The sequence below is a fragment of the Xenopus laevis genome, chromosome 3L (assembly GCF_017654675.1).
Source record: "Xenopus laevis strain J_2021 chromosome 3L, Xenopus_laevis_v10.1, whole genome shotgun sequence".
In the NCBI taxonomy this organism is placed as follows: Eukaryota; Metazoa; Chordata; class Amphibia; order Anura; family Pipidae; genus Xenopus; species Xenopus laevis.
Window position 1 is genome coordinate 48,285,543 of NC_054375.1, and position 26,274 is coordinate 48,311,816.

A 26,274-nucleotide genomic window follows, 5' to 3' on the forward strand; every position below is an offset into this window, starting at 1 on the left:
CATAGTAACATAGTAAGTAAGGTTGAAAAAAGACACATGTCCATCGAGTTCAACCTTTTTTTTTTTTTTTTTTATTAACTACCTATCTGCCAGTTGATCCAGAGGAAGGCAAAAAACCCATCTGAAGCCTCTCCAATTTGCCTTAGAGGGGGAAAAATTCCTTCCTGACTCCAAAATGGCAATCGGACTAGTCCCTGGATCAACTTGGACTATGAGCTATTTCCCTTAACCCTGTATTCCCTTACTTGCTAAAAAGCCATCCAACCCCTTCTTAAAGCTATCTAATGTATCAGCCTGTACAACTGATTCATACATGTGAGATACTGTGCATGTTTTGAATTGATGTAGCATGATGCAATCATCAGTATTCTGCATTTTTTTTCTAGCAGAATACTGCTCCAAGACTTGTGGCATATGCATTGCATATTAGGGTAGATCCCTTTCACACCATAGGTGCAAGAGTTACATGTTTGAGGTACCCCATATTGAGATTATATACTGTATACTGTAGTATGTCAGCATGTTAGGAGGGTTATGACACCTCAACATAGTAGCTGAAGTTAAAAAATGGTTTTATTTAACTTTGTCTTCCCTGTATCATAGTTTTATTTGTTTCAAATGCACCAATGGTATCGTTTATCCATAAACCCTTTATCCAGAAAGCTCAGAATTAAAGGAAGGCCATCTCCCATAGAGTCCTATTTCTAATTTTTTTTAAACGATTTCCTTTTTCTCTGTAATAATAATAAAACTGTGCCTTGTACTTGATGGTAACTAAGATGCATGGATCCATATTGGTTGCAAAACAATCCTATTGGGGTTATTTAATGTTTAAATGATTTTTAAGGTATGGTGGTCAAAATTATGGAAAGATCCCTTATCCACAATTGTTCTTAAATCAAGAACAAAAACAACTTAATGTTTGATAAATCAGCCCCTGACCAGAGTTGAGTAAGTGGCACATGAATGTTGTAAATGGGCACATTCTATAGGTGCTAATGTCAGATGTTGGATGATACACCATGGTCTTAAACTGTAATTCTATGTGAGTTTGTAATAAATGAACCTTTATTGTGCAAACATATTGTACATTTCACTATTTCATACATTTACATTTAGTAATTATCCAGAAAATATTACCCAGGGGGCTCATTAGATAATTGTCAGTTAATTAAAGGAGATGTTCACAATGTGGAAAATGGCATTAATGTAACATACAGTATGGAGATTCTGACTACAGAAAGCATTTTATTTAAATTCAGCAGCCACTTATTCCTAAATGAGAAGGGGAGAATTTGATAATCTTTATAAATTGATCATTATCTTCTTTCCTTAAAAGGCTCCACTCTGCAGAGTTGGTTTGTGGTCTCCAGTTCCTTCATGAGAACAGGATCGTCCATCGGTCACTATAACTATAGCTATTCCAGCTCTCTTCTTGCTCTTTTTATGCTCTTATATTTATATTTTAACTGTATATATTTTGATTAAACGTGTTCCTTACTGCATGCTAAAAACATTCACTTTTGATAGCAGTATGATATTCTAGGGTTTATTGGCACATTTCACCATTCTTTTATACTCAAAGCAAAATTATTTGGAGAATTCCAGTGTAATTGTGCCCCCTACAATCAGGTGCACAATTGTAGCCAGATTCCAGCGCCAGTTAGTAAATTGCGCACAAATGGGACCATGTTGTGCCAGGTAAAGGAAGGCCTGCTTTGCATTAAAAAGGCAGCTTTGTATTACTTTTTCCCCTGCTCAGTCTAGTTTGATATAGCCTGTAATGCTGCACTGTTTTCCCTATAAATATGCCGTGAGTTTATTATATTTAATATATGATATTTATCCATCTCCTGGCTCTTTGTCCATTACGTACATTTATCTCTATATTATAGGGACCTCAAACCAGATAACTGCTGGACCAAGAAGGCCACATAAAAATCTCAGACTTTGGCCTGGCCCGACAGAACATCTTAGGCAAAAGAACCATCACCGGCCTAGCAGGAACACTTGGCTACATGGCCCCGGAGATAGGAAATTCCAGTATATTTACAGAATAAGTGCAGTAAAATGAGTACAGGGGAGTTAAGAACAGCTTCAGAGATTTATAAAATGAAAATTGCCCTATTACTTCTGAACCTGCACCAGGAAAACTGTTAAAACTGGAAAGTCCTAACAGACAACACTATTAGGTTCAGCTAATCCTTATATTTCTATACTCAGCCCAAATCTCAATGCTTTTGCATATTCAAATTTGTTGTAGCAGTCTGCATTAGATTGTATGACCTGCTTAGTATTCCAATGAAAATCATGTATTGAGTTAACTAAACATTGGAGGAAGGTCAAAATGTCAGTGAAGTTTCCTTTCCATTTAAGATCCTAGAAAACAAGGAGTACAATGCAGCGGTGGACTGGTGGGCATTGGGAGTTACCATGTGCGAAATGGCCACCAGTGAGCCCCCATTTGAAGAAGACGATGATGATGAGGATTCCAAAGACTAGTTCAGCATCCTTAACTGGCTGAGTGGGGATGTCAAAGATCTACTGAGAAAGGTGGGTATGGCTGGTGGTACAGAGGAATTGTAACTTGCCCACATGTATTTACACACCATGATTTTGGCTAAAACAGAACTGATCACAATTCTTGTTCTTTAAGCATCAAATAATGTTAAATACAAATTTCTTTGATAGTTACAAGTACAGAATCTATTTCCCATAAACCTATCAAATAAGCGCAACAATTCCTTGCTTGTCGTCTTGAGGTTTTTAGATATCCTAGAAAATTCCCAGGGTGCCATTATACTTCATTCTTTAATAGGTTCCACGCAAGGTGACCGATGGAACCTACTGTATGATCTGTCCCATGTGAGGGTATTACTGGTGGGTTCATTACCTAGATTCAAATCTGCAATATTCTGTAATAAAACCTACCTGCCCTGGTGGTCTAGTGGGGCGGTGGGGACGCCCGCCGCGCCGCCATCGGCGGGGACGCCCGCCGTGTGGTCCTCTTCCTGCACCATCTTGTCTTCCTTAGGACGCTCGTGGCGCGCCTGCGTGTTGTTTATAGGCCCAAACACGCTGGTGTGTTTGAGCCAGCACGTTTTATCACGAATTTGCGCGTTTTTGGTGCAAATTCTTTCCCCTATAAAAGGCCCATTCTGACTGCAGATAGATGCCCGTGATAGAACTTGGTTTCTAGTGGTTTCCTGAGCCTTGTGCATCTGATCTCTATCCTGTTTGTTTTATTTCCCGTGTTTGACCCAGCCTGTTCTTGACTACTCTGCTTTCTGTATCCTGACCCTTGCCTGCCTACGACAACTCTTCCTGCTTAACCCCTTGATTGACAACCCAGTTTGACCCTTGCTTGCCTGACGATTCTGATATCCGCCTGCCTCGACCCAGCCTGTCTGACCATCCTTCTGCCTAATCCTTTTGTACCGTGATCTTCGGCCCAAAAGACTTTGCTAACAGCCGTGCCCCTTTGCCAGCCAGAACATCTCGCCTTGTACCCCTCGTTAAGTCCAGGTGGCACCCAAGTAAGCTGAGGGCTCCTCCCGAAGCCCAACGGTGGTCACACTACTGGTGAAGCCGAGCCAAAACCAGGGTGCTTGCCACTTGTTCTGGTATTGGGTGCCGTTCGTGACATATTCATATTTTGTTAGCTACTGGAGAAGAATCCTGAACGACGCCTTGGTGTGTATGGCAACATCAGACAGCACCCATTCTTTTCAAGCATTGACTGGGAAGAGCTGGAATGGCAGCCAGTACCATCCCCATTCAGGCTAAGAACAGTAAGTATGCATTTAAGATGGAAATATAGCATTCATGGAAAAAATAGGTAAATAATAAAATAATGGAAATTATTAGAGGAATGCCAATTAATAGTACCTATTAGTGTAACCTTTAACACTATCCCTGCAAGGTTTTTGTAGCTTAAAGTTCCTTTGGCAACTTCCTTTCTTATAGAGTAACATTAAACACAGAAACTCATATTCTAAACTTTTGGCAGTTCTAGCTCCATAGTTTAGTCCAGTGGCCTTGCTTAGTTTTCTGAAAGGCAGGCCACAACCATCTTCCCCAGCTTCCCAAGCTTCTCATGTGCAATTTGAAGCCTGGCACATATGCAGTAAAGACACTTTAGCAAAGTTCTTTTCTATGTATTCACCTTGTGAAGGGGATACCTGGCAAAGTGGGGGAAGATGGCGGTGGTCCACCCTACAGAAAACGACCCCAGACTATTGTGTTTTTTAAAAATGCATTGTCTCAGGATAAGAGGAAGATAGTTACTTAGGTTTTCTATGTCTATTGACTATCAGTTTTAAGAAACTGGAAATGCATAGAATGCAGTGCATAACTTTCAACTGGACTGGCTGATTAAATGTTAAAGGGACACACTTTAGTTGTTCACTTGCCTATATTGGATCTTTGATATCATTCAGACTTAATAATGTTTTCTCCCTTTAATACAGCCATCAAAGGAGCACATCAAGCCATATGAAGGAAAGACTCTATCGTTTTTGGAGTCCCCAAAGAACAACAACTCATCGGGGGGGGACATTGAACATTCCAGGCCTTTCCTTCATAGATTCAACTTGGCAGGATTAAGTTTCTGAGGCTCAGCCATGCAATTCCATCAGCATGAAACATCAGTAACCATCATCCATGGACTTCAGAATAAGAACATCTCCACCTGCTGCATGGAGACACATCATACTCTGCATTGCCTGGTCATACCATATGATCCAGTGCCACCTGGGAAACACCTTCTAGACCTCACCCAGTAACATCGGGAAGAGGTAAGTGTATTTATATTTAGAGCGATTGGTGTGTGATTGTGTGAGAGAATGTGAGATACGAAAGGCTAAGGACGTAATAGGACAGGCAGAAATGGCTCCTCTTATAGGAACTAAATTCCAGCAGGCTCTGTCTTTATATCATGTCTGTGAAGCCCATACCCTGCTTTTAATCAACAGACAACTGATCCAGGTCAGGAAGTTTTTTTTCCCTTCTGTAGCAAATTGGCCCCCATTTCAGGTGGGTTTTTTCCTTCCTCTGGATCAGTTGGAATGTGCAAAGGGTTGTGCTTCACAGACATGTCTTTATCAGCCTCCATAGTTATATTATTATTCTACTATTGTTATAATGTTAATGTTAAAGGGATACTGTCATGGGAAAACATGTTTTTTTCAAAACGCATCAGTTAATAGTGCTACTCCAGCAGAATTCTGCACTGAAATCCATTTCTCAAAAGAGCAAACAGATTTTTTTATATTCAATTTTGAAATCTGACATGGGGCTAGACATTTTGTCAATTTCCCAGCTGCCCCAAGTTATGTGTGACTTGTGCCTGCACTTTAAGAGAAATGCTTTCTGGCAGGCTGCTGTTTTTCCATCTCAATGTAACTGAATGTGTCTCAGTGGGACATGGGTTTTTACTATTGAGTGTTGTTCTTAGATCTACCAGGCAGCTGTTATCTTGTGTTAGGGAGCTGTTATCTGGTTACCTTCCCATTGTTCTTTTGTTTGGTTGCTGGGGGGGAAAAGGGAGGGGGGTGATATCACTCCAACTTGCAGTACAGCAGTAAAGAGTGAAGTTTATCAGAGCACAAGTCACATGACTTGGGGCAGCTGGGAAATTGACAATATGTCAGATTTCAAAATTGAATATAAAAAAATCTGTTTGCTCTTTTGAGAAATGGATTTCAGTGCAGAATTCTGCTGGAGCAGCACTATTAACTGATTAATTTTGAAATTTTTTTTTTTCCCATTACAGTATCCCTTTAAGTATTATATATGTTATAGGATGCAAGGGCTGTTACGCCTGGTGTGTGAATGGCCAGTAACATGATTGGCGTGGCATTACTGCTCACATGAGTATAAACATGTGCTAATACAACCAATTGTGAGACTGGAATACTGCCAGAATGTATTTGTGTGAATATGTGTATATTTAAGTGCACTTTCTAAAGCAAAAAAAGCCAATGTTCTAAAAACCTTTTTGTTCCCTTATATCAAAGTCCTGTAACGTAATGTTAAACAATCAATGATTTAGAACTAACAACTGACAATACCTAATTTTCTGCTTTACAGAATTCTGGAATTCAGTACAATTAAATACGGTATATCCTTATGCAACTAGAAAAAGTGACTATATTTATTTAAATAATGTGTATTACAACACTGATTGAATTATAGTGTGTGACCAGGACTATTTCTGTTTGTATTGTGCCACTGACTCACTTGTTCCTGACTGAGTAACTCCCAGCAACTCCCGGTACCTTGTTTTGTTCTGTGTAGCAAAGGACCCAGTCACAGAGAGGTTTTCTTGCAGCATAGTAACTGGTTTATTAACAGAAACATGGTAGTAGAAATATTCACAGTCGCTTCAGGCACTGCAAAGTCAGATGCAGAAATCCTAATCCATCTAAAGGGTGAAATAAACAGTGTATACATTACCACACTTCTGATTTAAGTGCCGCTCATTGGGGTCCTCAGCCTGGGGTCTTGTGTCTTGACACTCTACCTGGTCCTCAACTCATGCACTGAAGTTGATATGCTAGTGGTTCACATACCAGGCAGTCCTAACCCCACTCATCCTCTCATCCTCCTCGTTGGAGCGGAAGCTGCGCACTACCTTCCCGAGCCTGCATTTTGCTCTTAGAGCAACTATGATAACACTTACTATCACTAAATAATCTTTATAAGTCTTGACAACTGTAACCCTGGGCCTGTAACAATCTCTCAGCGGTGAGGTCCCAGGAAAGACCTTGAGCACATGGGTTATATACCCCTTTATACTTTTAAATGCTGCCACCTAGTGGGAAAATCTTGAAATAGTATGAACCCAGGAAAAGGGACATAGCTGCCTGGGTTAATTAAAGGACGATTTTAGTCGTCCAAAACTACAAAAGGGGAAATGCCTGAGAAATGTCTAACCCCAGGGTCCCTGCAAATGTAACATATTTCAACACTAATTTGCTAAATATTACAGGTTTTTCCTGTAATATTTGTATTTCCTGGTACAAATAAAATATTTGAATTTGTGGATGACTGTGTCTCTTTATTCTCTGCTTGGTGAGGGTACATCTGTTGCTGCTGTGCTAATCTGTTACTCTCAACCACATGATGGCAAACAATATACCACACAATGCCACACACCCCTACCTAAGCCCTAATAAGTGCAGAGTACAAGCAATAATCACATACGTTCATATAGCCCCATCACATTCATATGTAGATATACTGTATGAGCCTCTAAAATCTGCTGAGTTGGTCTCTCCAGCTTTGTTAGCAGCTATTGGCACATACATTTATGCAAGTTTTGTTATCATCAAATTGAAGGTAAGGTCACACTGGGAGATTCGGGGGGGATTTAGTCACCCGGCGACTAATCGGCTCTTCTTTGGGGCGATTAATCTACCTGAACTGCTTCCCCCTGTCTTCCGCCTGCTAGAATGAAAAATCGCCTGCGGCATGGCACTCGCGGCGCTTCATTTTCCAAAGTTACCGAAGTTTCCTCATGAGGCAACTTTGGGCGACTTCATTCTGCAATACATTCTCCTCTTAATCCTGTCAATTCTGCAAGTAAAATGCCTATGTGTTGGCTTGCCTCACAACTGACTCAGCTTTTCCCAAATTGCCTTTACACTGGCAACTTATCTTATGTACATAGATCTGTGGCGTAATAAACTGGACAGACTGGCCAAGTGAGCTAAATTTAAAGCTAAGCAGCTATTGCAGCAATGCAGGTAAATACCTGTTTTACTGTCTGATTCCTTCGGATGAAGTATCCCTCCCCCAGAATTCCTCCAACAGGCTTAACATTTTCTGCTTGCTGGGTTTGTGTACAAAACATGCCTGTTTCATGCTGTACATTCTGACCTGCTGGTGAAACAGTTGTTGGCTAAAGGAGAAATAGAGGCTGAACATTGGTTGAGTCTAATTTCCCCATTGTTCTCGTCCCCCTCATAACTAGGGCTGACTGAGATGATATTTTTTCTGTTTCGGTCAGTCTGAGCCAATCAGGATCTTTCATCGTACTGAGCAGGGTCAGCCTTGACAGCTCCCGATCTTGTCCCTTGGTAGACATGCCTTGTTTTGTTATTGATTTTTACTTCAATAATTGATGATGTGTGGAAATGGGATGGAAGCTTGAGAGCTGGATGCTTTCCCACTCTAGAGTGACGGAATAGGAGAGGGTTGGCAGATTGGGACTTAAAAGAAGTTTGAATGTTGGCTTTTAATGGCAGAGGAAAACAGATGGAAGGGCAGGGATCCTTAATCAGAGTGCCCAGGTTATTGAGAAACGATAGCTATGCCAGAAGTACATCATCTTGGTCTACTGCGCACCACTCACCACTGGAGAAAATCATGAAAAGGACAGAAAATGCAAAAAGCTTCATTAGGAAAAGTCTTAAAAGACATGCCTCGGCACTGGGTAAGTGTATATAATGCATGTGGAGATGGGCAGTTATACTAGAGAATGACATTCATACATTTACATTGCACAGCTGCTTGCGCTGTTACATGACACCAGAAGAAATAAGATCATCAATACCATTTAAACAACACTCCTAGAGTAAGTGCCTGGTCAACATTTAGCTGGTGCTCTAATGTACATCTTCACTGAAAAGGATAAATAACGCAAACACTTTATAGTGTGCATATGTATTGAATTGTATGTTGTAATCCTATTTTTCCCATTTACTAAATTCCACAGGTACCCATTTTCATCTGGGAGAGGTCATCAGGGTTTAATGTAAATCTATCTATCTATCTATCTATCTATCTATCTATCTATCTTTCTATCTATCTATCTATCTATCTATCTACCTATTATCTATCTACCTATTATCTATCTATCTATCTATCTATCTATCTATCTATCTATCTATCTATCTATTATCTATCTATCTATCTATCTATCTATCTATCTATCTATCTATCTATTTATCTATCTATCTATCATCTGTCTCTATCTATCTATCTATCTATCATCTATCTATTACCTATCTATCTATCTATCTATCTATCTATCTATCTATCTATCTATCTATCTATCTATCTATCTATCTATCTACCTGCCTATCTATCTACCTACCTGCCTATCTATCTATCTATCTATCTATCTATCTATCTATCTATCTATCTATCTATCTATCTATCTATCTATCACCTATCTATCTAGCATCTATCTATCTAGTCTTTGCTAATATAGTACCAATATATTCTGCAGATCTTTTTAGAGGTTATACATCATTCACATCAGTCACTTCCACAGTGGAGTTTATAATCTGAAGCCCACATTAGTGATATACACACAATGTTCAGTTCTTGTAGCAGCCAATTCACCTAATAGATATAACATACAAACACCTTGCTGATAGTGCTAACCATTGTGCCACCTTCATCTACAGTATGTCGATATCACATTTATATATATATATACACACACACACACACACACACATCTGTGTTTCATCTGCTTTTTATAGCAACATTGCTTACAAGTAATTTTAGAGATGTGTTCCCATGATTCAAACATGTGCTTAGACTGAGAACACATTGCACTCTGCAATTACAGGTTTTTAGCTATCATTATGGATGGTAACTACATATTTGCCAATCTCTGATTTATTTGTTCTTAAATTAATATTATCAGGGCAGGATTAAGGTCCAGCTTGGCATGGTGTTACAGGTTCAGGTATGTATATTGTGCAGGCTGAACATGGCACTCAAAGTTGAGGTTGAAACATGTCCAGAAGCTTTAATGCAATGCATGTAACCACAAGTGATCCTGAATCTAGGGCCACACTTACTGTGGGAACAGAAAGCACAAACTCATTTTTCCTGGCTCCAACTAAAAAGGTACAACACATTAACCATTTACATGCCACTGGTGTGCCATTAGGCTCATGAAAGGGTTAACTAAGGAACCATTCCACTCTGCATAAGTGCTAATCTGAACACACTCTGCATCTAAATTCTTTCAGGCTTAATTTGTGAAGTCTGGGATTTTCTTAATAACTGTGAGTGGATTAAGGCACATTAGTGCTATAGACTGAATTCTCCTTTGGGTTACAGGACGTCACTAAAATCATTATATTGATTGGGAGAAATTTTTCTTTTGCTTTGTGATCCGAGAATACATTAGACATAAAACTATCACATCTGCAATTTGCCCATTGTACCTGCTTCTTCCAGATTCCCTTTTGATTAAAATGTTTGTTGATTAGGGTAAAGTCCTTCTGCAGTAAGTGTGATTCTGTGGGTGCACATGTGCAGTATTCTGACTAAATTATTAGCATATTTGTGACATTATATCTGCTATGAAACAGACTCAGAGATAGATCAGAGCTGTATGTACAACGTGATGTGTCCTCTGTGCATTTATGTGTGCCTAGAGCACTTTGCTTCCTTGCTCTTTTACTTAACACCAAAACAAAAGAGGATCTATGGCCAGAAATAATATTTTGGATGGAAAGAAGGTAGGATACATAGAACTTGCAATGCATGGAGGTCTGAATGTACTCAATGCGATTCATCATCTCAATGGCAGTAGAGTAGGAAGCCCCATTTAGGATAAAAAGAATTGCTCTGATGAATTTACATTCCTCTTTAATGTTGCTAATGGCTCAAAATTGCGTTTGAACTTGATGTGCTTTTAAAAATGAGTGCCTTGACGAGCTTAGATGAACTAATGGTTTCTGACAATTGTAATTTAAATCTATTTTAGTTTTCCCCAGCAGATTTTAAGAAGGATTCACAACCAATCTCCCTCTCATATCTTACAAAACAGGGAGAAAAAAATATATACATTTTGTTTACCATGAAGGAAAATTCATATATGACCATAACAGAGAGGGGCTTCGTTTAAAAGTCAGTCCATGTCAAATATAGGGGCGACTATATGAGAAAAAAATGTCCTCTCACTGGAAAACTGATTGCAAGTGACAAATCTGTCAGTACTGAACTACAAAAACATGTTAATAATAGTGATGTGCGGGTCAGGAAAAAACTCAACCTGCACCCAACCATAACCTGCAAAATGTTGTTATTGTAGGACCCACACCTTCTTGCTACTTCAGCAGGAGCCTCTGGTTCCAAGACAGGGAATATTTTGGAGCAGTAGATGAGTGTACTTGGTCAAATTTCAACCCGAACCAACTGAACCAGTGGTAATCCTGCAGGTCACCACATTTATAGGGTTCAACCCGCACATCACCAGTTTACACTGTATGGCCCAGAAATAGCATTTAATATTCATTTTCAGCCCTTTTTTTTTAATTTTTGTGTAATGTAAAGATGTACAGATAACTGTTTAAATGTATTGCATTTCACTCCTAGGTTCTATTGCTTGTGCTGGTTGCAGTTTTATGCTAGTTTGTATAAAGACCACAGAAGTGGTCTTTATACTTGGGGCTTCCAAAAGTAAGGCACCCCCAGGTGATTATATTTACTTACCTGGGCAGTTGCTCCTATCAGCCCGGGGGTTCTTCCAGCGAGCACCGCAGAGTGATTCTCTTCATGCTACTTCTTTCAGTAGAGCGAAAAGCCAAACTTTAATGAAAAAGCCAGCAATTTTGTTCTACTGTGCATGCGTCTGCCCCAGGAAATTTGAAGAGCAAAAAAGAAGAGGAGGATCGCTCCGTGGTGCTCAGTGGAGGAACCCCAGGTCGGTACAGTTGTCTTCTGAAAGTACCTTTGCCCTATAGTGTCAGGAAAGTAACTTCAATCACTTGGGGTGCCTAACTTTTGGCACCCCGAGTGTAAAATGAGTTTCCTTCTCCTTTAATGCACAAGCTAGGGAACTGGCAAGGGGAGAGGAGATACTTATATGCCTCTCCTTGCCTGTTAAATAAATAAATTAAATAAATAAATTCAGTGCAGGAAAGCAGGCAACATTATATTTATTGTGCGGGTTCTGTGCTCCAATTATGAGGACAGAATGCTCATATTTTTAGCACTTGTATTTTGCTTAGGTTTCTCATATTTTTTGCACTTTTGAACATAATAAATAACCCCTTATGTAGGTTGTCTTACCATATCCCTTCTTATTATCCCCCATAACTCTCCTATTGCTTTATAGTCCCCTTACAATAAGCAAGATGGAATGTTGCCTAGTAACAATGAGCTCATGGCAAGCCAATGATTCCCCAGATTCCCTAATAGCCTGCACAGATTCCATAAAACCATGACTTCCCTGTACTAAGCAGAAAGCACAAGTCTGTTGGAAATTTCTGGGTGTTGTGGTCCTTTAATACCATAATTAAAAGTTGATGTGTTTTTAAAGAAATACTAAAACTGGTTTGAAAAAAAGGGAAAATCTAAAAAAAACAAGTTGTAAAAAAATCAATGCAGAGAGTACATCAGTAGCAATTAGGCTGTAGTATGAAAATTGGTTGAGAGCTTGCATTTGTACAGTTATTTTTATAACCCTTTATTGCCCCAGGAGTCTTGCATTGCTTGCACTGCAATATGTGGCAGAGCTTCCAGACATAGGTATTAGACAAAAATAAAATACTTACAGTATTTTATTATTTGCAATATTCTGACCCAAAGTGCTCTCTGATTGCAGCATTGTTATGCAAGGTCAACACTTTCTGAAATGATGAGAAGGAATAAGGTACAATATCTTTGTCACAAGAGGCTAAATTGAGGGTAAATTTGCCAGCAGAAACTAAATCACTGCACTGTTTCTTTTTTTTTCCTGAGCAGAGCATCATCAGAAGAACTCTCTGTTTACTTTCTGAATATATCTCTCTCTGATGGTACAGTCAGAGGAAGTGACCAGCAGGTGGCACTGTTGCTACAAAATTAATTATATTAGCAATTATTAAACAACTTAATAGACTTTAAAACTGAAAAAAACAAGAATGTAAATTGCTTAGAAAAGCACAATAGGCAATTTTATATTCATAAATATTACATGCCCTTTGATCAGATGATATAACCTGTAGGTGTCTCTGCCAAGAACTTAACTTTCTACAAATGATGTCTCCTACCCTAACATCTGTGATTGTATAGACTATGGGAAAACAGGTTGCTTTTGAGTTTATGACTTTGTCTCCTCCCTGGAAAAGTTCTTGCAGACTCCCATATCTGCACGTGGAACTGAATGTGTTTTTTTTTACATGTTGTCTGTGATAAAAGATCTAATTAGTATGGTTCTGTTGCACTGGTACTGCACCCCTTCTATTACATATTAGAGACAGAAACCAAACAGACAATGCATTTATCATTTAAAAATATAAATTTTTTGCCTAAAGCAAAAAGGGTGTATGTGCAAATTAAGTAAGGATGAAAAGGTTAAACGTTGCCATATAACAGCGCTGTGGAATATAAGTATGTGTTAACAATAATGATTATAATATACTGGACAATACTAGGCTTGCCACCTGGCCTGTATTGCAAGTGTACTAGCAATGTACTTGCAAGTAAATTTGTAATTAATTATCATTTTCTCTCCTCCCAGCCTTTTAAATTCTACATCACCACGGCCATCAAGTTCAACTAGTGTTGCTACCTTTTTAAAATGTTCTTAGAACATAAGAAAGGAGGTCTACTATGTAAAGGGAGTGGGATCATTGCGCAAGGGGAGGAGTGATATCAAAGGGTGGATTTATAATACAACAGATGGGCCAAGGGCAGATAAAGGAGAGATCGGGGAAGAGAAAAGGGTAAGTTAGTGTGGTTCTAAGGCAGTTGGTGGGCCTGAGCAGGTCTGGCCTAGGATTCAAAACAGACCCTGGCATTTTAAGTAAACAGAGACCTTAACAGCCCCACACCAGCTCACTTAATAGTGACTGTCTATGGCACATTACAGCAGCCCCTCTGGCATTGCCAGAATCCACAGATTGCCAGTCAGGGCCTGGGACAGGGGCTCAGTTTAAGGCTAAGGTCACACTGGGCGATAAGTCGCCTGCGATTTTTAAAAGCGAGTCCAAGTCGTTCGTTTTGTCGACACATCAAAATTCATGCAAATTGCAAGATAATATGTACACAGCCTGATTTGAGATCGCCTGTAGCTTTAAAACGCGCAGAGACCCTTTTTGGAGCGATAGCTGAGAAATAGCATGTACATAGAGAAGCACAGAAATCTCCCACAAACAAACACACACACAAAGAATAGAAGCCACGATAATATGGAAATTTTCGCGCTGACGTCAAGGCGCTACGTAACAACGCTACGAGAGGCCGTACCAGTACAGACAAACAGCGTATGGACGTAGCGCACAGCACTATGGGATGATAATCGCTTCCTGGTAAAAGTCGCTCTAAACTTTCCTTCTGCACAAAGGCAATCGCCTTGTCGCCGCGACTTTCTTTTAAAAATTGCGGGCAACTTATCGCTCAGTGTGACCTTAGCCTTAGGGTATAACATATTACAGTAATATACCAACCTGGCTGTGACCCTATGCAATCCAATCAACTTGCAGGCTGAATGGACAGATTTCATGCAGGTGTCCATATATGTGCATATAAACCTTTTCATTTTCTGTTTATTTGGGCCTTCAATCTAAATGATCAAACTTCAAGAACTGAAGAACAGCATCACCATTTGGCACATAAAATGTTCGAATATGGCTGATCATCAGCAACCTGATGCTAAAAAATAATTTTCTGCAGTTGGACAAAAGCAACAGAAGCAGTGTAAGGGTAGAGGCACACAATGCTATATGGGGGAGATCAGTCACCCAGCGACAAATTGCCTCTTCTTTTGGGCGACTAATCTCCCCGCAATGCCTTTCCGCCGGCTAGAGTCTAAATCGCCGGCGGGAAGGCACTCGGAAAGCTTCCTCTTCCGAGGTTGCCCGAAGTTGCCTCAAAACGAAATGCCCCGAGTGCCATCCTGCCGGCGATTTAGATTCTAGCCGGCAGGGAGGCAAGATTAGTCGCCCGAAGAAGAGGCGATTTGTTGCCAAGCGGGCGACTTATTCTCCCCGAATCTCCTCGTGTGTCTCTGGCTCTGCCCTAAAATGTGTGTTGATTTGTATAGTGGAGAGGTCATGTAGAGCTGAACACGGATTAGGGAAAGCAATCCATGGCAAGTAAAGTTCTCTGTGGTACTAGTGCGATAAGGAACTGAGACATTCCTTCCTCCCATGTGGGAGGGAGTGGGAGAGTCCTACAAACTCCGTGAGCCTGTGCCTGTTCCACTTAGTTTCAGAAATACACCTCAACCCTGACAGGACTTTCCTCTCAGCCCGGGACTTCTATCAAACGTCAACAACCCGCTCGGGTAAGGAAACGTCCCAGTCTGTTTGCATATCCGTGATTTGGCCTCCCTGTTGCGCCTCTCACTACGTTATTTATAGATCAGAGCGAGCACAGGCGAATCAGAGCGCGACACCCGCCTAATGACAGTCAGTGCTGTAGCAAGAGCAACGGCCTGTTATCTCTCCTCCACCTGAGCTCTCCTCATGCACCACAACTACTTCACTTTAAACCTTTACTCGCTGTTTTACTTTTTTTTTTTTACTTTATTTCCCGCGTGAGAGAGGAATCCGAGGAGTGGTTTTAGTGGTGATGGAAAAAATGAAACTTGGGTCACATGGGGGCTTTATTCAACGCTTGCACTGCTGGAGAATATATCCATGGGCAATGTTTCTTATACACGTGAAAGCAGTGCACATACAGTTTGTGTAGGTAGGGAGCCATTTTTATGGTGTGCTAGAGTACAGTTGTGTGACCGGTACTTGAGTGGCAGACTAAAGACCTGGGGCACATTTATAAACACTGGCCATATTTGCACCTGGGTAGTAACCCATAGCAACCAATGAGTGATTAGATTTTTTTTCCCAGCCAGCTGCAAGGAAAACAATGAAAGCAAACATCTGATTGGTTGCTTTGGGTAATTGCCCAAGTGCCCCAGTTTTTATAAATACTCCCTGTGTGCCATTAGGCCAAGGGCATACGGAGCCCTCAACCCTAGGCTGAGAGAAGCGGATCTGCTCCATGCCTCATCTCCACTGACTTATGTATAATATATGTACAACTTCCCATGCAGTGGAGCGGAAGTTGGACCAAATACGCGAAAGCAGGCATTTTTAGGCCGACCTCCGCTACGCTCTTGCTGCGTGTGACTGCATGCAAGCGGTTCAAATGAATGGAGATGGGGCTAGGGTTGCCACCCGGCCGGTATTTTACCGGCCTAGCCGGGGCCGGTATTACAAATTTACAGGCAATGTACCTGTCGGTAAATTTGTAATACCCTTAAAAATACCCCCTCGGCCCGCCCCCAATCCCCTGTAAACTTAGCTTTTTCCTCCGTTTTTTGTCCTGGCCTCGCCGTGGCCCTGCCCCTTTATGGCACAACCCCGCCCCTTTGACATCACACCCCACCCCTTTTTGTACCCGACCCCCACCAGCCGGTAAAAAAGTTAGCAAAAGGTGGCAACCTTAGATGGGGCATGGAGTGGATCTGCTTCCCTCAATCTGCCCTTGGCCTTATTCCTATCACACACGAGTGTTTCTTCCTGTGGTTCCTGCAGTGGACCCTTTATACGTTCCACCACAATGCAGCCCGTTCTTTCCAATGACTTTGTATTCACTCTGCCGTAGGGAACCACCAAACGCAGGTGGCAGGGCCGTAACTATAGAGGAAGCAAGCCCTGCACCTGTCGGGGTGCAGGAGGAATAAGGGGCTCCATGAGGTCATAATTAATGAATAATTTCAATATATATTGGTAAAACAAGATAATCTCTGGATATTTTAGGGGCCATAAATTATTTTGCTGTGTGGCCCAGTAACATCTAGATATGCCATTGGCAGGTGGAATGTAACTCTTATCAATAAGCCCTTAGACGTACAGATGAAGCAAACTTTGTCTAGATATTTGGATCTCAGCTCGCACCTTCCCACCATTTTACCACGGATACTGTGATATGTTGCACTGTGGTGTTCCATGTGAGCCATGTGTAAAACCAAAGTTTGATTCACCTGTACAAAGCATGCAAGTCCAATCCTGCAACCCTCCAGCTTCTAAATGAGCTCCCACCAATAACCGGAGTCTTTTGGGAGTTTTATTGGTATAGGTAAAAATCTTATGGTTTATGCTCTGTAATTATATATATATATATATATATATCTATTGTGCTTGCCTTTTAATTGTAAATGTTACTGCAAAGGGCTAAACATATTCCCCCCCTCCCTATTGATCTCTACAATTATGTTTGGAATGACAGTTCCGCCTTTAGAAATCATTGTTTGTGTTAGAATAGAGATATCATAATGTCCGCAGGTACATGGGTAGCATTCTGAATAACAGGGCAGAACAGGGAATGGAACAGCGTGCAACTGAGGTAAGTTTGCTACAGCCTAGGATTTTAACACCAAAAAGGAAACATCTGTCAATTGTTTAGCTGTGTTACTTGCAGTTGGCTGTTCTTAACCCCTTTCTGACTATGACACAGATTTATTTTGCTGTATTGCAGTATTGCAGAAGGGTTAGACAGGATTGGTTCTACCTAACTTGCATTGTAACTATGTATGCTCGGCAAGGAGAGGGTTAACGGAAAAATACATCCTGTTTTTATAAGTTTTGTTTGTCTTCCATGTATTTTCCCTTAAACAGTACAGTATGAAGGTATAGGTAGGGTTCTATTTGTTTTTTGTACATGTGTGGCAGATGACTTTCTTGACCTTTTATGTTTTAACTACCGTATATAGATCACTGAAACAGCGACACCTATTTTGTCTGTAGGTGTTCTGTGCTATTACAGGTTATAGGGAATGCTTCTGAGGTACAGTAAGTAGTTACAATGCAGACACTACTCACACAAAAAATGTATATTTTGCACACACAGGGGGTTATTTATTATAATCCAAGTGTTCAATTTTCACTAGTAATTTCATTTTTAGAGGTAAAAAAAACTCGAATGATGCTGCTAAAAGGCAGAATCCGAAAATCCTCCATCTCAGTAGAAGTCCTGTATAAGGGTAGAACTACATGGGCGATTTAGGTCTGATCCAACACTACGCAACGCAACGCTGGCATCAAGTCAGATGCGCTGAAGTTAAGGTAAGTTGTAGGAATGTTGGATGTAGACGCAGCGTGCATCCGACAGTCGTGTCATGACGGATGCATGCTGCGACTTCGTCCGACATATCTATTTCTTACCTTATTTCCAATGCATCCGACGTCTGACTTCTCGTCGCGTGGCATCGGATCGGACCTATATCGCCCATGTAGTTCTACACTTAGTCAGTGCGAGAGGTATCCTATCTCAATTTGAAGTTTTCATGGTCTGCGCTTGGTTTAGCCTGGAAATCCGACATTTTCAAAGCAATTCGGGAAAAAGCCAGAAAAATTTGAGCAATTCAGGTTTTCTCTCGATTTTATTGGGTTTTTCTGTTATCTGATTAAATTGAGTTTTGTAAATTAATAAATAAGCTATAATTGGGCATGGGAGTTTGGTTGTGGTTTTTTAAAATAAAATATTCGATAAACCAGATTTTAGTAAAAACCCCCAAAGACACACAGTGAATTGATCTCCTACATGTCACAGTCAAATAGAAAGGCTGTGTACCAAGCCCTCTATCCTGTGCCTGGAGAATTCGGAAAAGTTACATGCAAGCCTTTCCCAAAATAATTTGTTTGGCTTCCTGTCTAGCTGGTGATGCGATTGTAAGACACATGTATACACTCGTTCTCCGCTTGTTCTTTCCATTTAATAAAGATGACTAAGGGCTGAATGCTCTGTTTAAAGCAAAGCCACCCAAATTCAACACAGCAGAAAAGGCGGAAACACTCCCACGTGAATATAGTATTCAGTCACAAAGGAACATGGTACAGGTATGGAATCTGTTATCCAGAATCCTCAGGACTTGGGGGTTTTCCGGTTAACAGATCTTTTCATAATTTGGATCATGTAAAGATTATATAAACCCAAATAGCCTGGTTTTTCTTCCAATAAGGATTAATTATATCTTAGTTCGGAATCAAGTACAAGGTACTGTGTTGATACAGAGAAAAAGGAAATAATTTTTAATTGGATTATTTCAATGAAATGGAATCTTTGGAAAACAACCTTGTTGTAATTTGGAGCTTTCCAGATAACGGTTTTCTGAATAACAGATCCCATACCTGTATTCACACAATGGAAATAGCATGAGTCCTGGATTTTTACACCAGCAAGTGAACAAGCGCTTCTGAAACTACTACTTGAATAAAAAAAAAATATCTGCTGGAAAACCAGAGCATAAATAAGTGAGGAGCTACGGGGTTTCCAACTACTCCTGTGTCATCGGAACCAAAGGGGCCATCATAGCGACGAATATGATCTTTTCTCATTGAAGAAAAACAAAAAACATGTCTGGCCCTGCACTAAATTTTGCTCTGAAATTCATAGTCTTCTCTAGTATGTGCGTGTCAATAGACATTGATTTAGTGAAGATGGATTGGTTGGGTGCCACCTTTAAGTTAACATTTATTATGTTATAGAATGGCTAATTCTAAGCAACTTTTCAATTGGTCTTCATTGTTTTTTTTTGTTATCGTTTATTTTCTTCTGACTCATTCCAGTTTTCAAACAGGGGGTCAGTGACCCAATCTAAAAATGAATGCTCTGTAAGGCTACAAATGTATTGCTACTTTTTATTACTCATCTTTCTATTCGGTCCTTCTCCTATTCATATTCCAGTCTCTTATTCAAATCTGTGCGTGGTTGCCGGGGGAAATTTGGACCTTAGCAATCAGATTGCTGAAATTGCATACTGGAGAGCTGCAGAATTAAAAGCTAAATAACCCCAAAAACACAAATAATAAAAAATGAAAACCAATTGCAATTTTTTTTAGAATATCACTCTCTAACTCAAAGGTAAACAACCCCTTTAAGAGTGCATACTGCTGTGTCTGCTTTATATACTATGGCTCCATTCTAGCGTTGGTCTGGCCTGCTGGTAGCCCGGGGGAAATACCCTGAGCTTGTTGGTACCCAGTCTGACACTGTCCTGTTCTCCACTAAGTTTATACCCATTTTTGCTAGCTTGTAGCTACAATGCGTAGTAGCACTGGACAACAAGATCACAGTTTACGTATGAAGACATGCTTTAAATGCATCTTCCCATGTTTTGCAGGCCATTTATAGAAGTGAATAGTTCTGTTTCTAAAGTTATACATCCCCCTTTAAGCCATTTGTTGTCCGAGTAAATTGTCTTTACACAGAGTTAATATTTAGGCCTTTCATCTTAACTGCTGAATGATAGTTTTCGATATGATTAGTACATCATATAATCTCATTTGGTGTACCGTGTGCTGAGATGAGATTATTGGTTGACGCAGGGGATGTAATAGAATCCTAACGAGCACTCTGTACCTTCAATAGTTCTGTCAGGAGTTCCTGTAATTTCATTACAGAGAAAAGAAGAATTATCTGTGTGTGTGTATCTAGATACTGCTGATGCTTGTGTAATATGCTGGCCAGACATTAAAACAAAAGTATTTTTGATTTATTTCAACTCGTTGGTCTGCACTTTCATCACAGTCTAATATTAACAAAAAAATATTGTCCTGACCTACTGTGAAATGTGTTGATTATACATAATTCTCATCCACATGGCCTCATGTGTGTTTGAAATATGACTCAGCTGAAGTGGTATGCGATACGCACATTGCTATCCAACTTTGCAATTAGTAATCCTATTTGTACGTTTAGTAAACATTGTTATTAAGTCTTTCAGGTTCCTGTATAATAATTTGGAGAACATCAACAATATGTTAATACTCTGCCTTGGGTTATCAGGCAATACCTGTGACTCGGTCACCCTAAAACTTACTTTTTTGACTTTTCTATGCCTCCATTTTCCCATGGATCCCTGGGAGCTGTCCATGTCCGTTCAAGTATCGAGTAGAGAATATTGGACAAACGACATGTCAGCAGTAGAGTCAAATTGGAAATGTAACTGTAATGCGCATGCCAGTGGCCCTGGACAGCCATAATGGATCCATGAGAAATTTGTGAAGCTGGTGGCACAGTGCTCAGAGGAAAAGTAGTGGGCTGGTAAGCAATTATATTCACTGTGGGGTGTTTATCTGAATTACAGTTTCCTTGCCCTGAACTTTTACTGGCATGAGGGTCCTGGTATCTAAAGACAAACTGCAAATGGCATTCATTTTTTAAAGGGGTTGTTTCCCTCTGAGTTTACTTTTAGTATGAGATAGAGAGTGAGATTCTGAGACAATTTGCAATTGGTTTTCATTTTTTATTATTTGTGGTTTTTGAGTTATTTAGTTTTTCATTCAGCAGCTCTGCCCGTTTGCAATTTCAGCATTGTGGTCGCTAGGGTCCAAATTACCCTAGCAACCATGCATTGATTTTATTAAGAGACTGAAATATGAATAGGAGAGGGCATGAATAGAAAGAGGAGTAATTCAAAGTAGCAATAACAATACATGTGTAGCCTTACAAAGCATTTGTTTTGAGGTGGGGTCAGTGACCTACGTCTGTAAGCTGGAAAGAGTTAGAAGAAGACAAAAATAACGAAGACCAATGGAAACATTGCTTAGAATTGGCCATTCTATAGTATATGAAACGTTAACTTAAAGGGGTGGTTCACCTTTTGTTAATTTGTAGTATGTTATAGAATGCCCAATTCTAAGCAACTTTTCATTTGGCCTTCATTAATTATTTTTATTAGTTTTTTTTTAATTATTTGCATTTTTCTACTGACTCCAGCTTTCAAATGGTGGTCACTGATCCCATCTAAAAACAAATGCTCTGTAATGCTGCAACTGTTTTGTTATTGCTTTTTATTCCTCAACTTTCTATTCAAGCCCTCCCCTATTCATACTCCAGTCTTTTATTCAATTCAATGCATGGTTACTAGGGCAATTTGAACCCTTGCAACCAGATTCCTAAAACTGAAAACTGGAGAGCTGCAGAATAAAAAGCTAAATAACTCAAATACTGTCTCAAAATATCACTCTCTGCATCATACTAAAAGTACCAGACCAGATTTTGCTACAGGGGTCTCCGGAGGTGTGTAGTTACCAGCTTTCAGTAGCCTACCTGCAACGTCTGAAGATGCATCTATGTACATTGCATTTGCTAGTTGCATTACTTTTCATAAATGAGCACCCTGATTCAGGGTCGCCATCAGGGGGGCACAGGGGGTAAGAGTGTACCAAGCCCGAAGGGGGGCCCGGCAGTGCTGAACATTTGAAAGAGCCGGGCCCCTTGACTCCTTTGAAGTCCTGAATGCGGAAGTGACGAAAAGCCGAAGTCTCGAATGCGGAAGTGTTGAACAGCCGAAGTCCCGAAGCATCGAAAATACCCGAAGCCACGAAAATAGCCGAAGTCCCGAAGCAGCGATAAGACCCAAAATCACGAAAATAACCGAAGCCGAAGTCCCGAAGCAGCGAAAAGACCCGAAGTCACGAAAACGCCCGAAATTGAAGTCCTGAAGTGGCGAAAAGACCCAAAGTCACGAAAGGAGGCGAAGTTGAAGTCCTGAAGCCACGAGTTCAATTCCTCTGACCACCAATGTGTGTGGTTTTTTTTTTTTCTTGGCTACCAATGTATTATTTTAATACTCTATAGGCCCCTGCCACCAAGGGGTAACCTTTGTAGCGCTGATGTCTGGGTGGTCTTTTAACTGTGATGTAGAGTGGGCGGAATCTGGCTTGGGGCTGGGGTGGGCCCCAAAAATGTTGTTGTATGGGGCCCCGTGATTTCTAATGGCGGCCCTGCCCTAATTGTTGATACCTCACCAAAACGGCCCCCTAGCCTCTGCTGTTGCAGCTGCATTTATCATTGTATCAAGATCACTGGTGGGAAATATATGTATGATTATTATTTGTGCACGTGGATGTCAATATGCATAGCCATTTAATCCATTTGTTTATTTGTATCATTTTTTTCATGGTAAAAAGTGTTGTTTAAAAAAAGAATTGCGAAAACCAAATAAAGGCCAATAAAAATAGGGAATCTCATATACCTACCCTGTTATAGTCACAATGCTCACTTCCTTATAAGAATGACTTGAATCCATGTTCCTGTGATGAGTCACTGTCTATTTGGCCCTCTGAATACAAAGTCATTTTTTATAATAACAATACCACCATATTCTATAGTCCTGTTTGATTAAGGTTAGAATTTTCCGCAATGAAGCATAATGAGGTTAGCAGGTTGAGGGGAAAGAAGGACTTACCAATTAGTGCATTGTGTTCAGCAGCACTCCAGTATAGCATTTCAGCAGCTTTCTGGTAGCTAAGGTCCAAAATACCTTAGCAACCAACCAGGCAGTGGTTTGAATAAGAGACTGGAACATAAATATGAGAGGGCCTGAATAAAAATATAATTGTAGCCTCACAGAGCAATAGTTTTTTGGCCGCTGGGGTCAGTGACCCATCTGTGTTTTCTGTACTCATTCAATATGACTCTTGCATTATTCTGAAGACATTCCCCTCACTGCGGAGGCATAAACGCATCACCTTTCATTGTGCTGCATTTCTATCCATTAACAGATACATTTCTTTTATTCAGTCAATACATTAGGGGCTAATCCAGGATTCGGTTCGGGATTCGACCAAGATTCTGCCTTTTTCATCGGGATTCGGATTTGGACGAATCCAAGTGCCTGGCAAACAAAAGTCAAACGTTTTTTTACTCTTTTTACACTCTCTTTGCCCCTCGTTCCCCTAATTTACACAAGCAAATTAGGGTTCAGATTTGGTTCAGTAATCTTTCACAAAGGAGTTGTTATTCAGTGCATGTCTCGTAATAACTAAATAAAAATATTAACATTGGGAATGTAGCGGGCACAAATGCCTCTCTATGTAGGTATCAAGACATGTTATTGTTTCAGTTGAATTCCCTACGTGTTATACAGCACAATGAGATGTTCCTTTATCATATCAGCATTGCTACAATGTATTTGTATTCTCCCGGCACAGTTAAGCAGAGCTTTTCAAATAATATGACTGTAAAACTGGAACATGACCAATCCAAATATTCTTTATCACCCTTGTGTGGAATTAGTGATTATCTAATGTTCATTTACCCTGTTCTGCCTGTCAGATGATAAAAGCTCCTGCTGAATGCTACATCAGGATGGGAAAATCTGAGCTTTGATGGATTTTGTTTGAGAAAGACATGAACTTTACCATTTGTTTCTGCACATCGGATGTCAAAATAAAAGGCACAGCCCTTGCATACTTTCCCAGGTAGCTCTGTTGAATGGTTTTTAGCTAAGTGCGTTTACAGTTTGCTGTATGGGGCAGACTATAGATGCACCATCATTATGCACCAGTATCCTGTCTGTTTATGGTCAGCAGAGCATGATATCAAGTTAAGCCTTCTCTTGGTCTGCTTGTACGGATGAGCTCAGCTCTTTTTTATCTGTTGCTTTTAGCCACATCTTGCAGATGAAACCCAGTAGCACTGACAGAAACTCATGAGCCAAGCCCTCTGGGGCCTACATTTCCCAGCACCCTCATCCGCTCCGGGATAATAAGCACTTAGTGATGTAGTCATAAGAATCTGCCAACTATATCTAATATGCAACAAGGACCTAAGGACGTGACTCTTTGGCAAGCATGGTGTCTTCTCTAATGGCAGGCTCTTTTACATTATTGCTTCTTAAAGGGGTTGTTCACCTTTAAATTAACTGTTAGTATGATGTAGAGAGTGATATTCTGAGACAATTTGCAAGTGGCTTTCACTTTTTGCAAAACGTCAGAACAAGAAGGCAAATAATTCAAAAATTATAAAAAGGAAAAAATGAGGGCCAATTGAAAAGTTGCTAAGAATTGGCCATTCTGTAACATACTTAAAGTTAACTTAAATGTGCACCACCCCTTTAACTGGAACTATGATGGAAGTCAGAATCCTTGCATGACAGCAATGAATTCCTCAAAGGCATTATTTAGCTATTTGGCCTGGTAAGGATTTGGTTCTGATAACATAAGCGGACGAAATGGATATCGGTAATTTGGATTTAATCTACATTGTTTAGAAAGTCAATGAAAACTAAGCTTTACAGCTGACTTGAGTTTGAATAGGAGGGACCTATTATACCTTTTACCAAAGGGTGGGTGTTTAAGGGGGGTATTTACTAGAACCTGAGTTTATCTCACATTTTATTAGAAAAAACCATGACCAAACTCCCATGCCCGATTTTAGCTTATTTATTGATAAAAAAACTTGATTTAATCGGATAGAGGAAAAACTCGATAAAATCAAACGGAGACCTGAATCGCTCAAATCCTTTTGGGCTTTTTCCCAAAGCAATCGAATTTTTTGAGTTTTTGCCCGAAAAGAGAAAAATCAAATTTTTGGGCTAAACCCAGTGCAGACCACTAAAACTTTAAATTGAGATAGGTGCCTCTACCATTGACTTATACAGGACCTCAGCAGGTCTGAGATGTCGGATTTTCAGGTTTCAGGCTTTTTGGTGCTTCGGGGTATAATAAATCTCGAACAATTCAAATTTTTCGAGATTTTGAGGCACATTTATCAAAGGTTGAATTTTTAAACTCCCTTAAATTGGAATATACACGAAATTAAACTGGGGGGTTATTTAAGAAAATAATTGAATATCTAAACTCGGACTCATTTTACCGACTCGAAAACTTGAATTCGACCAAACTCGATTCGCGTTTTTTCTCCAAAAATACCTGAATGTCAGGAAGGCTGGTCACTGGACCTCTCCCATTGACTTATACATCAATTTTAGGCAAATAGTCGGATTCTTAAAGGGCCAGAGTATGATAAATCTCGGAAATCAAATTTGAATCTGGCGGGTGTTGGATAGGCAAGATAACTGCAGCAATGACCTGTGCTCAGTGTGGTTTGATGTAGGCAGTTGGCAGATGTGTATGGAAAGCATCAGATCCAATGTGTCTGCTTATTGACTGATAATTGTTTTGTCTGACAGCATGGTCTTTGAGTCCATACAATGCAATCTATCTTACAGGTAAATAAAGAGAAGGGCACACTCCCTGGTATAGTATGTTCCAAAAGATTTATTATTAAAGCGTTGGTTCACCTTTAAGTTTACTTTTAGTATGTCATAGAATGGCCAATTCTAAGCAACTTTTCAGTTGTTTTTTTTTTTTTTTTAATATAGTTTATTATACTATTTGCCTTCTTCCTCTGACTCTTTCCAGATTTCAAACAGGGGTCACTGACCCCATGTAAAAACAAATGCTCCGTAAGGCTGCCTATTTATCGTTACTGCTACTGTTTATTACTCATCTTTCTATTCAGGCCCTCTCCTATTCATATTCCAGTCAAATCAATGCATGGTTGCTAGGGTAATTTGCACCCTAG

General features: G+C 40.1%; 1 protein-coding gene across 4 annotated transcripts in view; it reads left to right on the plus strand.

The window, feature by feature from the left end:
- Positions 1-7,915: 7,915 nt before the first annotated feature.
- Positions 7,916-26,274, plus strand: part of sh3tc2.L (SH3 domain and tetratricopeptide repeats 2 L homeolog) — a 79,780-nt gene continuing 61,421 nt past the window's right edge. The window contains exon 1 of one of the 4 annotated variants that reach the window (XM_041586202.1): positions 7,916-8,437. In XM_041586202.1, the coding sequence (XP_041442136.1) occupies positions 8,230-8,437 (208 nt within the window). In that variant the 5' untranslated portion in view covers positions 7,916-8,229. Of the gene's footprint in view, positions 8,438-15,086; positions 15,242-26,274 lie in introns of those variants that run through there. The other 3 variants (XM_041586204.1, XM_018252157.2, XM_041586205.1) reach the window with 3 other exon arrangements.